General features: G+C 61.2%; 5 protein-coding genes across 5 annotated transcripts; 3 read left to right on the top strand and 2 right to left on the bottom strand.

The window, feature by feature from the left end:
* Window positions 1-1595: 1595 nt before the first annotated feature.
* On the top strand, window positions 1596-3631 carry VTJ83DRAFT_4008 (uncharacterized protein; the record flags this gene model as incomplete). The annotated part of the gene is made up of 2 exons (XM_071010450.1): window positions 1596-3306; window positions 3477-3631. The coding sequence occupies 2 exons, from the start codon at window positions 1596-1598 to the stop codon at window positions 3629-3631; spliced, it is 1866 nt and encodes a 621-aa protein (XP_070867886.1).
* Window positions 3632-5917: 2286 nt separating this feature from the next.
* On the top strand, window positions 5918-6832 carry VTJ83DRAFT_4007 (uncharacterized protein; the record flags this gene model as incomplete). The annotated part of the gene is made up of 3 exons (XM_071010449.1): window positions 5918-5930; window positions 6258-6696; window positions 6781-6832. The coding sequence occupies 3 exons, from the start codon at window positions 5918-5920 to the stop codon at window positions 6830-6832; spliced, it is 504 nt and encodes a 167-aa protein (XP_070867885.1).
* Window positions 6833-7545: 713 nt separating this feature from the next.
* On the bottom strand, window positions 7546-8552 carry VTJ83DRAFT_4006 (uncharacterized protein; the record flags this gene model as incomplete). The annotated part of the gene is made up of 2 exons (XM_071010448.1): window positions 7546-8027; window positions 8162-8552. 2 exons carry the CDS (start codon window positions 8550-8552, stop codon window positions 7546-7548), a joined length of 873 nt encoding a protein of 290 aa, XP_070867884.1.
* Window positions 8553-9517: 965 nt separating this feature from the next.
* On the top strand, window positions 9518-10979 carry VTJ83DRAFT_4005 (uncharacterized protein; the record flags this gene model as incomplete). The annotated part of the gene is made up of 3 exons (XM_071010447.1): window positions 9518-9615; window positions 9692-10789; window positions 10883-10979. 3 exons carry the CDS (start codon window positions 9518-9520, stop codon window positions 10977-10979), a joined length of 1293 nt encoding a protein of 430 aa, XP_070867883.1.
* Window positions 10980-11741: 762 nt separating this feature from the next.
* On the bottom strand, window positions 11742-12956 carry VTJ83DRAFT_4004 (uncharacterized protein; the record flags this gene model as incomplete). Its single annotated transcript, XM_071010446.1, has 1 exon — window positions 11742-12956. One exon carries the CDS (start codon window positions 12954-12956, stop codon window positions 11742-11744), a length of 1215 nt encoding a protein of 404 aa, XP_070867882.1.
* Window positions 12957-13017: the final 61 nt, after the last annotated feature.

The following is a 13017-nucleotide window of genomic DNA, read 5'->3' as shown; positions in this document are numbered from 1 at the left end:
GTAGGTACAACAAGTCGAGCGAACGAGGGCTGACCGCCTATCTTGCCTAATTATAAGGAATCTTTCTTGTTTGTATCAAAGGTAGGAAAAGTAAACAACGAACCCATCCTGCTGTAGAAGAAATGTAGCAGGAATTCGGAATTGCCCTTGGCATAGGTTTTTTTCATGGCCCAACTCCAAGGCCAAGCAAGCTATGACGTCCGTATGTGCTGGTGTTGGAATGGAAGACGGTACGAAAATGCACGGGCGACGTTGGGCGGGTTTCCAGATCGTACAAACATCCCCCCCAGTTCGATATGACCAAAAAAAGGCGTTCCCTTCACCGCTTTGCGTGGCTACAACCAAGCGGTAAGCTAGGTAGGTAACGTTCTATAGTATCGTACAATGCATCCATTTTTCCTTGTTCAGGATGCCTACCTGGCCTACGTACATGGACGTCCCTGAGCGCTGCCGGCTGTTTCTTCCGGACAGCAGGGTCCGCGGGTCCGAGACGGCGACTTTTGGTCTTGAGGTTGTTGAGGTTACAGTACAGACGGCATGCAGACGTTCCAGGCGACGTAATTTGCCAGCCTCTAAGAGCGGCGCTGTAACACCCCGTAACCCGCGCCCCGCCCGCCCCCCCCTCCACCTACGAGAATGGTTTTTCGAAGCTTCTGACAAGGCGTCCGGGCTTGGCTCTCTCCTCGTACCCCCATGGTTTTGGCACGTGAACGATCCAAGTGGAGGTTTCTGGGGCGGTTCAGCATCCCCTTTTGTTGGGGGGGTGCCGTTCGCGCGAGACGTGCGTACATTAGCGTCGCATGTTTCCCCCAAACCGCCCTGCGAACCGTTGTTGGTTCGAGAACACTGGGAACCCTAGACGGCTCAACCACGGCAGAGACCACCAAGACGCCAGACCAGAGAGCCCTTGATTGCTCTAACCAGCGCCAAACGCCACCTCACAAGCTCTGCCTGGTAACTATCTTGGTCAAAACGTCAAACCCGTGGGATCTCGTGCCTGTCGCCTGCACACCTGGGTGACCTGACCTGACCTGACCTGGGCCATCTCTCTTTTTTTGTCCCTCTTGTTTTTGCCCACCTCCCGTCATCAGGAACCGAGGCTGGGAGGTGGTGTTGTTTTTCCCTGTCAGGTATCTTACTGTAACAACGTCACCCCGGGCTGAGCCGAGACGCAACAAAAGCGACCCGGCTATCCTCAACCATTTTCTCGGCATCGTCTTTCCACACCCGGGACTCCGGATCCGCCCTCTTTTTTTTTTTAACCATCCTCACCAAACAAGAAGAGATCGCCGTCTGCCCCGAACCTGCGACGCCGTCAAAGTGCGCGCATCCCTCGTTGCTTTCGGGCCATCCGGCCACGCGTCTCTTGCCCTCGGCTTCCAGCTTTCGAGCCAGCTCGTCTTCGCCGAGAACCCTACGACACGACCACCAAACGTCGAACCTTTGGGAGGTGTGTGATCGCGCGGCGCGAGGCCCAGCTCAACAAAACCACACCTCCCTCCCTCCCTCCCTCCCCACCTCTCCCCCAACACCATCGTATCCCCATAGCGCGCCCGCTTCATGGCCTTCTCCATGTCGTCGACGGCGACAACAAGATGAACTCGCTCAACATCATCTCGGCCCGCGTGTCCCCCCCGCCGAGCCCGTCGCCCAGCCGCTCCAACTCCCTCAGCGCCCTCAGCCTGGCCGCCAAAAAGCCCCCGCGCCCGACCGCCGACGAGCCCGAGTGCCTGCTGAGCGACGCAGACGCCGATGATGCCGGCGCCGCCCTGCTGACCGCCGAGCCGGACGGCCTGGACGAGCCGCGGCGATTCCGAGACGGCCGCGGGCGGTCCCCCTCAGACGCCGGCTCCGTCCTCTCGCTGGGCGCGTACGGCCTCCGAAGCGACGACGCCGAAGGCGACGAGCCGACCCTCGACGACGCGAGGTCCGCCGCGAGGTCCGCCGCGAGGTCCGCCGCGAGCGGCCCGGCCGCGGACCCGGACCTGGAGCCGGACCCGGAGCCCAAGGAATACCACAGCCTGCTGCACGGAGAGCTCGGGGCCGGAGACGCCAAGGGCGGCGCCGCGTGGGTGCTCTACCCGAAGCGCATCGCCAACGCCTTTGTCGACTCGATCCGGTGGATCCTGGCCACGCTGGCGGCGCCCGGCGTGTACCTGTACGCGTGCTTCTGCGACGAGACCGGCAGCTTTGCGCCGTTCCAGCAGCTGACCAAGCTGTTTGGCTTCTACGGGGGCGACGCGAAGCGCATGGCGCTCGAGTACCACGAGGGCATCGCCGCGTCCGAGAAGAAGCGCCGCGGCGCCGCTGCCGACCGGCGAAGGCGAGGCAGCAATACCGGCAGCGTCAGGGCGTCGCGGGCGCAGCGTCTCGGGTCGTCGTCGGGCCTGTCGACCGAGTCGGACTCGGACCCGGACCGGAAGCGGCGGAGCCTCCGCGGGTCCTCGAGCAAGCAGCACCCGAGGCCCAAGGCGCAGCAGCAGCACCAGGCCGCGGACGGCGCGGCGCCGGACGGGCAAGGCCTCCTCTCCTCCTCCCCCTCGTCGTCGCCGCCGCCGCCGCCGCATCAGCAACGATCCATCCGCATCAAGCTCAGCTCGGACGAGCTGCGGCAGCGGAAGCAACGCAAGGCGGCCCAGTCGGCGGCCCGCGGCGGGGCGGGCGCCGAGGGCGGCGGCGGCGGCGGCGGCGACGGTGGCGGCAGCGGCAGCGGCAGCGGCAGCAACGCGGCCGACATCTCGGCGCAGCTCAAGTCCCCGACGTCGCCGGCGGGGGCCCTCACCAAGTACCCGCGGACGCCGGCGCCGCCGCGGCCGCTCATCCCGCGGCGGCAGCCGTCCTACATCAACAAGCACGCCGAGGCGACCGACGTCAAGCATCAAAAGACGCTGATCCTGGACCTCGACGAGACGCTGATCCACAGCCTGTCCAAGGGCGGGCGCATGAGCTCGGGCCACATGGTCGAGGTGCGCCTCAACACGCCGTACCCGGGGGCGGGCGGGCAGCAGCTGGGGCCGCAGCACCCGATCCTGTACTACGTGCACAAGCGGCCGCACTGCGACGAGTTCCTGCGGCGGGTGAGCAAGTGGTACAACCTCGTCATCTTCACGGCGTCGGTGCAGGAGTACGCCGACCCGGTCATCGACTGGCTCGAGGCGGAGCGCAAGTACTTTTCGGCGCGGTACTACCGGCAGCACTGCACCTTTCGGCACGGGGCCTTCATCAAGGACCTGAGCTCGGTCGAGCCGGACCTGAGCAAGGTCATGATTCTGGACAACAGCCCGCTGAGCTACATGTTTCATCAAGGTGCGTTTTCTCTCTTTCTCTCTCTCTCTCTCTCTCTCTCTCTCTCTCTCTCTCTCTCTCTCTCTCTCTCTTTCTCTCTGTCTGTCTCTCTGTCTCTCTCCATCTTTAGAGTGTTCACCAGACTCGCTAACGTTTTATTTTTGTCTTGCTGCTCTCCCCCCTCCATATAGACAACGCGATCCCCATACAAGGCTGGATCAGCGACCCGACCGACAGCGACCTCATGTACCTGATCCCCTTCCTCGAGGGCTTGCAGTACGTGTCGGACGTGCGGGCGCTCCTGGCCCTCCGCGGCGGCGAGGACGGCCAGCACATGATTGCATGACACGGTGTGACGTTGGATGGCTGCATGGGTGGGTGTGGGACGTGGCTGGGCTTTTGTGGAGCAGGTGGCCTCTGAAGCTTTTTTTTTTTTTTTCTGTTTTTGCTATACGAAAGTAATAATACATTATTCGGTGAAGGAGAAACGAGAGAGTCATCGGGCCGGCTGTTGTCATGGTGGACGGGCGGATGGTGTCGTGTTGTTTGTTGTTGTTATGATTGTTGTTGGTGGTGTTGCTGCTGTTGCTGTACACAGTAGATGTGTGTCTTGTTTGGGCGTGTGTCCTGTGGAGGGAGGAGGTGCATTGCGTGTTGGGGATACGAGGGGTCAGTGCAAGGAGCTTGTGGCATCATCATCAGCAGCAGCAGCAGCAGCATCAGCATCACCGGCATTGCCGTTGTTGTTGTTGTTGTTGGTGCTGTTTGTTGTTGCTGTTATTGTCGTTAGTACCATCCTCCCTCTCTGTTGGCTGGGGGATTGAGGGAGCTTGAATGCTTTTTGTTGACTTGGAACTCATGGCTTCTGACAGGGTTATCTCTTGGTTGCCTGGGTAGGTAGTATAAGGTAATACCTATGGTACCTAGGTCGGTACGAAGTACTGTACGGAGCATGTATCAAGAGAACAAGCGCGGGGAGAGGGAGATGGGTGTAAGAGAGCGGGGCCGGAAGAGGCGGAAAGAGAATCGAGGCCCTTCGGGGAATGACTGACGTTGCTGCGTGCTCCGTGCTCCGTATCATGTTTCTGATGCTATCGAGGCCTGCTAGTATAATACACTGCCTACACGGGAAGGTATGGACCAGCGAGCGTGGGCTAGAACACCGACGGTGGAAGCGGGAGTCGAGATGAAGAAACGACGAATCATGGACTATCCACACGGTAATGCTGTTGAATCTTTACTTTTACTCACGTCTCCCATGGCTACGTCCACCAAAACAATGCCGTCAAAACAAGCGAGACAATCAATGCCGGGCCTCGATGGTGGTGCGGGTTCTGGGGTAACCCTTGTGAGATATTGTCGAGAAAAGAAAGACAGCCAGCCTGACCAGGCCGGTCCCCGGGCCGGTACCATGGGGAGATGTCATGCCTCCTTGTAACACACCGTAGGCAGGTCGACCGAGGGAGAGCACCTCGGAACGGTGTATGTAATTTCGTTGGCTGAGTCAATGAGGGGGGCCTCGACTCGACGAGCATCCATAGTATTGTGCATGCTTTCCAGGGGTAGCATTGTTGTCTACCACGGTGGATTGCTGAGCGGTGGATAGGCCAGCAGCGGGCGGTTCATGGTTGCGAGTACGTTGAGTTACGGTAGGTAGGTGGGTAGGTTGGTTGCGCCATCGGTCAAACGGACGACAACCAAAGCTACCTAAGGTGGTAGGTACCTAGCTAGCTACCAGACCTCCGTGGAGGAATCGAAGGGGGGGGGGTTAACTCTGCGGTATTGGGCCAATTGCAACTCCAGAACGGGACAAGGTTTTCCGGTCTTTTGGTTTCGGCTCCCGTCATCGGACAATCTGACAATGGAGAACCTGGAGCTGGGTTACAGCCTTTTTTTTTTTTTTTTTTTTTTGGCCTGTACCGCGGGCAGGTAGGTTCAACGTGCTCGCCGTAGTGTGTGGTCGAGTCAGGTCAAAAGGCAGGCGGTTGCGAAAAGGCGGCTTGCTTCGGCGCCAAGGTGGGGCATTCCGCGGGCCAGCACCCGTTACGCTACAGGAGCCAGGGGTTCCAGGGTTGTAGCCTCGACCAGCGTGACGTCATTGCGCAGTTGCGAATCATAGCCGTCCAATTCTCCCGTCCATCTGCTGTGTACACAGTATTTTGTCGATGGCGATGATGTTATGCGTCCCAGGCCCATCGGAGCTGATTTCCCCCCGGCCTGGAGCGGGTGGATCGCCTGCCCGAGTGGAGGCGCGTATTCTGCCATGGCTGCCGTGGTGACGCACCACCAAGCAGGGAAGAGGACGTGTCGACTCGAGGCGAAAATGGCGAGGCCATGGAGAAACCTGGCAGGCGACCGAGCTGGAGGCTGGTTCCGTCATTATTCATGTGGCATCCACGGCTCTCGCGCAGGTACTATTAAAGCCGGGCGACCCCTCAAGAGACGGGCATCGTTGGATCACCGTTCACCTCCTCCGAAGTTTTTGCGCTCGCCACCCATCCGCTGAACGCATCCGCTGGATCCTTCGCAACCGCCTCATCACCAGCTTGCCGTCGTCACCATCGAGCCCGGTCTCATCTTTACAACCTCCTCCTCTTCCTCCAGCAAAGTACCCTCACCACTACTCGCCATCATGTCTCTGCACTGTGAGTCATCTCTCCGCCCGCTGCCACGTCTCTGCTCTACCCCTCCCCCCCCCCCCCCCCCCCCCCCCCTCACCACCATAAACTCAATCACGAACCCATGACCTGGTAAGAAAATGGGTCAGGTTCCGCGTGAGCCTGACCTGACGTCTGTGAAGGGTCCCGAATCGGGCCGTCACGAGCCACTCGGCCCGTCATTCTTCTCATTCTCATCATCATCATCATCATCATCATCATCGCCATCATCGCTCCGTATTATGCATTTCCAACACGGACGCACTCCCCAGCACCCAGCACCCGCTAACCCGCCGGGATTCCCCATCCACACAGACCTCCCCGCGGTGAAGCCTTCGGCCATCGCCCTGGGCACCATCTTCAACCACACCGCCGAGCTCGCCGTCCTCTCGCCGCTCTTCGGCACGGCCTGGCAGCGCGCCAAGGTCTCGTCCACCAAGGAGGAGTTTGCGCGGTCCCGCGAGGCCGCGGGTGCCGCCGTGGCGTGGGGCACCGCGCTCGTCGGGTCCGCGCTGCAGGCCTACGGCGTCGGCGCGCTCATCAACGCCACGGGCACCCTGAGCTACCGCGGCGCCGCCTACCTCGGCGGCCTCATCTTCGCCGCCACGAGCGCCCCGTCCTTCCTCGGGCAGTGGCTCGTCGAGAAGCGCGCCTGGGAGCAGGTCGGGCTCAACGTGCTGGCCAAGCTGGTCGAGACGGTCGGCCTGTCGCTCGTGCTCACGTGGTGGGGCACGAGGACCAACCCCTTTGAGCAGTAAGCTTTTACCTGATGGTTTTCATCCTGCCGGGCGCGAGGGGACGTCATGGACGAGGCTAACGGAGATGATCTATTTGGTAGTTCCGGCATTGGCGGTACTCCTCTGAGCCGGAGCCCCTTCCGGTCAGAGTAAAGGAATGGAATTGTTTAGCATCGTGACGGAAGAGGGAGGCTTTGTCTTTCGCTCCATACCCTAGATGGGTGACGTGAGAGCAGCCTTGGAAACTCAATGGGTGGCGACCCTAAGGCGGCGGCGGTGGTGGTCGTAGTGGCGGTGGGAGTGGTGGTGGTGGTGGTTGGGTGTCCATTTTTCTTCTCTGCTGCTACGATGTAATCGTACCTATCCCTAGAAGCGTCTTGTGATGGAATCATTAACAACATTCTTGTCCCCATGGATTTGACAACATGCACACTCATCGCTCTCGGAGAGAAAAGAGACCAAAAAAAGACGGTGAAACAAAAACCCAGCCTTGATTTTAGATTGTGTGTGTGTGTATGTATGTACGATCAAGAGCCCCCTTGTTGCAGACCCTCCGTCAAACCGTGCAACTGCCAAACCTCAACGCCGTCCCGCGACACAAACAAGCCCGTCATTACGCCGATAAACGCGGCCTGTGGCTGTCATGCTGTCATGCAGCCATCGCTACCGGTAATCCAACAACCTCGTGGAGCGGCTTGTTGGGTGGTTTTTTTTTTTTTTTGTGTGTGTTTTGAATGTTATCGAGGGGATGATTCGATCTCTCGAGGAACCGAAGCACGCCCAGACCTGGCGCCGCCCATGCTGCCGCCTCGCAGCCATCAAAAAGAAAATCAAGCACGACGTTCCTTGCAGCCAACGATGGTAGCTCAAGCGAGGGCCGCCCGCCTCGCCTCCTCGCGCGCGGCCACCTGCAGGGGGTGCGTGCCCTTGACCCACGGCTGGACCTGCGTCTTCCACTCCTTCTCGGCCGCGCTGACGAGCTCCTTCCACGCCGCGAGGTACTCGTCGCGGGACATGTCGGCGTCGTCGTCCTTGTCGTCGTCCTTCTTCTTGTCGCCGCCGTTCGGCTTCTTGCCCTCGGGCTTGAGCATGACGACGCTGGTGGCGCGCTTGGTGCAGGCCGCGACGCCCAGGTCGGCGCGCGACTTGACGTAGAGGTAGGGCACGCCGTGCTCCTCGCACAGGATGGGGAAGTGCATGATGACGTCCATGGGCGAGATGTCGCCGGCGATGATGACGAGGCCGGGGGCCGGGCCGTCCACCGCCTTGGCGGCCGTCTTGACGGGGCACTTCTTGATGGCCTTCTCGCACTCCTTGACGCCGCGGTGGATCGACTTGAGCTTGGCGCCTAAATGGGGACGCATCCAAGGTCAGTAAAAAAAAAAAAAAAACACACAAAAAAAAAGACAACGATGGCGGTTGGCTGGGTGCTGTTGGGGCTCTTTTCGCTCCCTTGCTTTCTTGAGAGAGAAGGAGACGTACCCTTCTTGATCAGCTTGTAGATCTTCTTGTGGGTCTTGTCGTCGGCAAGAGGCAGCGCGAACGGCACCAGCTCCTCGGCGGGCTTGATGATATCCTCGGGATCGGCATCGGCGATGCTGACGTCGTCGTCGGCCTTGGCGGCGATGGAAGCCTTCTCCTCCTGGGCGGCAGCGTCGGCCTGCAGGTGGGCATCGAGAGCGCGGGCGAGCTTGTCCTGCTTGGCCTTGTCCTTCTTCTTGTCCTTCTTGTCCTTGCGGATGCCGCCGTCGTCAACGCGCTTCTTGTCCTTCTTGTCCGACTTGTCCTTCTTGTCGCTCTTGTCCTTCTTCTCCTTCTTGTCCTTCTTGGCCTTCTTGTCGTCGACAATGTCGACCTTGTCGGTGGCAGCCATTGTGTTCGCTTTGTCGGTCCAAGACTTTGAATGGCAGAATGAGCGGGCTGCTGGATAGGGCCTTTTTGCCTATCTTTTTGTTTTGGGGGAGGAGGAGGGGGGGGGTTGACTTCGCCGGAGGGTAGATGGCAAAAGGGCAGTCGGTCGGTCGAGGTCGCGCGGTCTGGCTGGTCAATTGGATTTTCTGGTCGAGAAAAGAGAACCAAATTTTGAAGGCCGGCCTATCGCAGCAGGTCGATGCTGATTGGCTGGATAAGAAGGTACCCAGTGTGGCAATGTCTACACACTGTTATCACACGGAGCAGAGCATGCACACTGCACACTCTGTATTGAGTCTACATTGGGTCCGAAGATGCAAAGAAGACGTGATAGAATTTTTGGAGACCATTGAAAGAAATGCCATTATAGGCAAGCTTTGGAAATTAAAAAAAAGAAAAAACATAAAGAGATAAGGCAATTGATGCTGGCCAATGCGTTGAGCAACCCGACCAGCCACAAAGGCGGATGGGATCCAAGCGGCACCCAACAGAACGTTACCGTATTTTGTGTATTGTCCGTATATTGAGGTACGGTAGTACGCCTTCATAGCAAGCGCGTGTAGGCACAATAGCAAAGAAAAGAAAGTGGGTCATGGCGGGGCACAAGCGCTTCTCGACGCCTGCCCCGCCATAATTTCTCCAGGTGCAAGCTCTCCCCAACCCGTCTTCACGATTGACTCACTGCTTGCGCGCAAACAAGGAAATCCTCCCGTACGCAAGCCGACAAAAAGTCGATATCCACCTCGAAGCCCCGGATTCCCACCGTGCTATCCAAGACCCATTCTCGATCCAAAAGGACCATCGATCCATCACCACCTGCGAGCCTAGCCCGCTGGGTTGTGTGTTCCTGTCGCCAGAGGGACGCATCGCAGATCTCGACTTGGCCGAGAACAACAAGAAAGACAACCACGCTGCCACGCTGCCACGATGGCGCCCTCACAAGCAGGCCACGTGCCAACCCTCGACAACCTCATCAAGTCCTTCAATGACCTGCCCCTAGAGGCCTCGATGGACTCTCTCATCTTGTAGGCGAACCCTCGGCCGGCACACCCGACCGCCTCCCCAACAGCTTCGCAGGTGACTAACCCAGCGCGACCGCAGCCTGCTCAAGCGTCGGCAGATCAAGGGCGATGACTGCGCCAAAGCCACGGCCCACTTCCTCCGCCACGTCGTCGCCAAATCCAAGTGGACCAGCGTCAACCACCTCATCGAGCAGGTTCGGAGCTACGGGACCCGGCTCGCCCAGGCCGCTCCCCTCGAGCCCGTCATTGGCAACGTGGTGCGCCGGGTGCTGGGCCTCATCCGAGACGAAGCCGCCGAAGACAGGAACGCCGATGACGTGGCCAGCGAGACGGCCTCCGACATCCAAGACATCCAGAGCCTGGCTCCGGGCGCCCCGCCCCCGCAACCGCTGCAGCGCGCGACGACGGCGTCTCCGGTCCGTCCCACGCTGGGGTCCATCACGTCGGGCCTGCTCGTCTCCAACTCCATGTTCAACCTCCTCTCCGTGGCCGAGCCCCTGGGCAGCCCCCTCACCGGCGCCTCGACCCCCATGTCTTCGGCCCTGCACGCCAGCGTGCACGCCCTGCGGTCCGAGGTCATGGACGGCATCGAGGAGATCCTCGACGAGATCAACCAGGCCGACGACCAGATCGCCGGCTTCGCCGACATCCAGATCCACCCCGGCGACTACGTGCTGGCCTACCAGCCCACCAAGACCGTCGAGCGGTTCCTGATCAAGGCCGCCTCCAAGCGCCGCTTCACCCTCCTCCTCGCTGGCCTCCAGGTCCCCGACCCCTCGGCCGAGCCCCCCTACGCCGCCCTGCGCAAGAGGCTGGCCGCCGCGGGCGTGCAGACCATCAACCTGGCTAGCAACGGCTTGATGGCCTACATCCCCCGGGTCAACAAGGTCATCTTTGGCGCCAAGGCCGTCTACCAGAACGGCGGCCTGCTGGTGGATAGCGGCTGCTGCGTCGCGGCCCAGGCGGCGCACGAGTACCTCAAGCCCGTCATCGCCCTGTGTCCCGTGTACAAGTTCACCCCCGAGGACCCGTCGAACGAGGTCGTTAGAGGCGAGCTCGGCGACCCGTCCAGCTACGTGAGCTATGCCAACGGCCCGGCCGTCGACCTGCTCGACATTGAAAACACCGTGACCGACTACATCCCGCCGGAGCTTGTCGATGTGTACCTGACGAATCTGTAAGTTTTTTCTTGTAGTCTTGTTTGATCAGAGAGAGGGGCTGGCCACGCACCGCAGACGTCATGGGCGCACGTGCTGATTTTGTTGGATAGCGGCCCGCAGACCCGGCACCATTTGGCCAGCATCCTGGCCGATCACTACAAGACAGAGGACATTGCATTCTCGTTGCAGTTTGACGAGGACTCGTAAGGCTAGCCAACCACGCACCACCAGCACCCGCCGTTGCCAGAGCATCACCACCACCCGCCTGGTCGGTTGAGGCCGCCCACGCCATGCAACGCACCAGGACACCAAGTCTGGAACTCCCCATCCGGCTGGAACAGGTTCCACATTGCGCAGCAAGATGCCTGGTGGTTGACCGCCCTCCAGCCGTTGAAGGATGCCTCATCATGGGGCCGCGTCATCATGAGGCGGCTGGCTTGCGCGGAAGTGGGTGCGTCCCCGCACGAGAAGAGCAGGTCCAAGGAGGCGATGTCAGCCAACAAGCGCAGGGTAGCATCCGCAAAGGGCGCGCGAGCGAGAGCTGTGGCCAATGAGAAGAGGGTGCCCGAGCGTGGATGGCCGCTAACGCTCCGCCAAAGGTAACGCCTCGGGATGGGCTGCAAGCTTGCATGATGAATGCGTCAGAGGGATGCTGTGACACGTCGTCTGCCACCTCCTATGAACGGGGCTCCCCGCCCTTTTGTTTTTTTGGTCTTGATGGGCGGACGAGACGTGGTCTGTTGAAGGGGGACGCATGTATTTGTACGAATCCGTGCGCAACAAGGGCACGGAGCTTGGTCGCCTCTTTGATGCTTGCTTTTTCGTTACATAGTCGGCCGGCCTCTAGACACAGACAGACAGACAGGTTCATGCTACGGTAGCTAGGCCAAAACGAACCCATGTCACATCATGACCTCACGGCCCATCAACGACGTGCCTCCTCCCCCTTACTCCGAGACGGACATTTACTCATGCTCGGCGAGGGACGCGTACGCTGCTGACGACACTGGCCACTCCACGGCGAGCACCGGCGCCGATGTGATTTATACGCCCCCGCTGACTCCCCAATCGTCGCACCGGCCGAGCCTGGCCAGCCTGGCGATCGACGACGTCGACCCCTCCCCCGCCGCCGCCTACTTTGAGACTCGTCCGGCGCCGCCCCTGGGCCATTTCCCCTTTGTCGTCCACGCCATCACCCTGACCGAGTCGTCCACGCCCGACTCGCTGCCTTACCCCGCCGACCTGGCCGCCCGCGACGTGCGCCCCGACGACTGGCTCACCTTTGTGAACTACCTGCTGCCCCACCACCCGGCCGCGTCCAACGAGGAGGTGATCGACCGCAAGCTGCGGGCCGAAGCCATGACGGCGATTCCCACCTCGGCCGAGGGGGCCGGCAACAACAACAGCAACGGCCACGGCAACGGCCGCGGCAACAGCAACAACGACGACGAAAGCAACGCCGACGCCCGCTCGCAGTCGTCCGGGGTCGTCTCGCATGCCGAAGCACAGCTGAGCCGCATCCGGTCGCCCCGCGGGACCACCTCGCCGGCGCCGAGCCGCGAGAGCGTCGAGGCGACGGTGCGCGAGTGGAACGACGGCTTCTTTGCCCCGCGGCGCATCTCGATCCGCCTCGACCTCGAGCCGGGCCTGACCCACCTCCCTCCCCAGCCGCTGCACGAGGACGGCTCTCCGCGCATGCCGGGGGCCTGGGACGCGGCGTTTGACCCGCACTCTTCTTCTGTTACTTCCTCCGCCGCCGCCGTCGCCGTCGCCGCCGCCTCCTCCTCCTCCTCCTCCTCCTCCTCCTCCTCCTCCTCCTCCTCCAAGCCGGCGGAGACCCAGAACCGGGGGGCACAGGACGCGAATCAACCCTGCCGCGGCCTGGGGTCTTTCTTCCCCTTCTCGGGCCGCGGCGGCGGGCAGGGAAGCGCCGGACGGGGAGGCGCGGCGGCGGGCCGGGGCGGGTTCCGGTTCGGAGGCATCAACATCGAAAACGACCGCGTCAGCATCGGAGACGCCTTCGTCGCCGACGGCCGCACCGGGTCGGTGCGCATCGGAGGCATCACGGCCGATCCCACCGGCATCAGGATCAACGGCCAGCCCTTGTTCAACGCGTCCGCCTCGCCCGTGGGGGGTGGACCGTGCGGCGGCTGGGGCGGACGCGGTGGAGGGTGGGGGGAGCATGGAGCGGAGGATGGAGCGGCGGGTGGAACGCGCGCGGCGGCGGCGGCGGCGGCGGCGGGCC

Source organism: Remersonia thermophila, chromosome 3 (assembly GCF_042764415.1).
Source record: "Remersonia thermophila strain ATCC 22073 chromosome 3, whole genome shotgun sequence".
NCBI lineage: Eukaryota > Fungi > Ascomycota > Sordariomycetes > Sordariales > Chaetomiaceae > Remersonia > Remersonia thermophila.
This window is presented reverse-complemented; position numbering and strand designations above follow the sequence as displayed.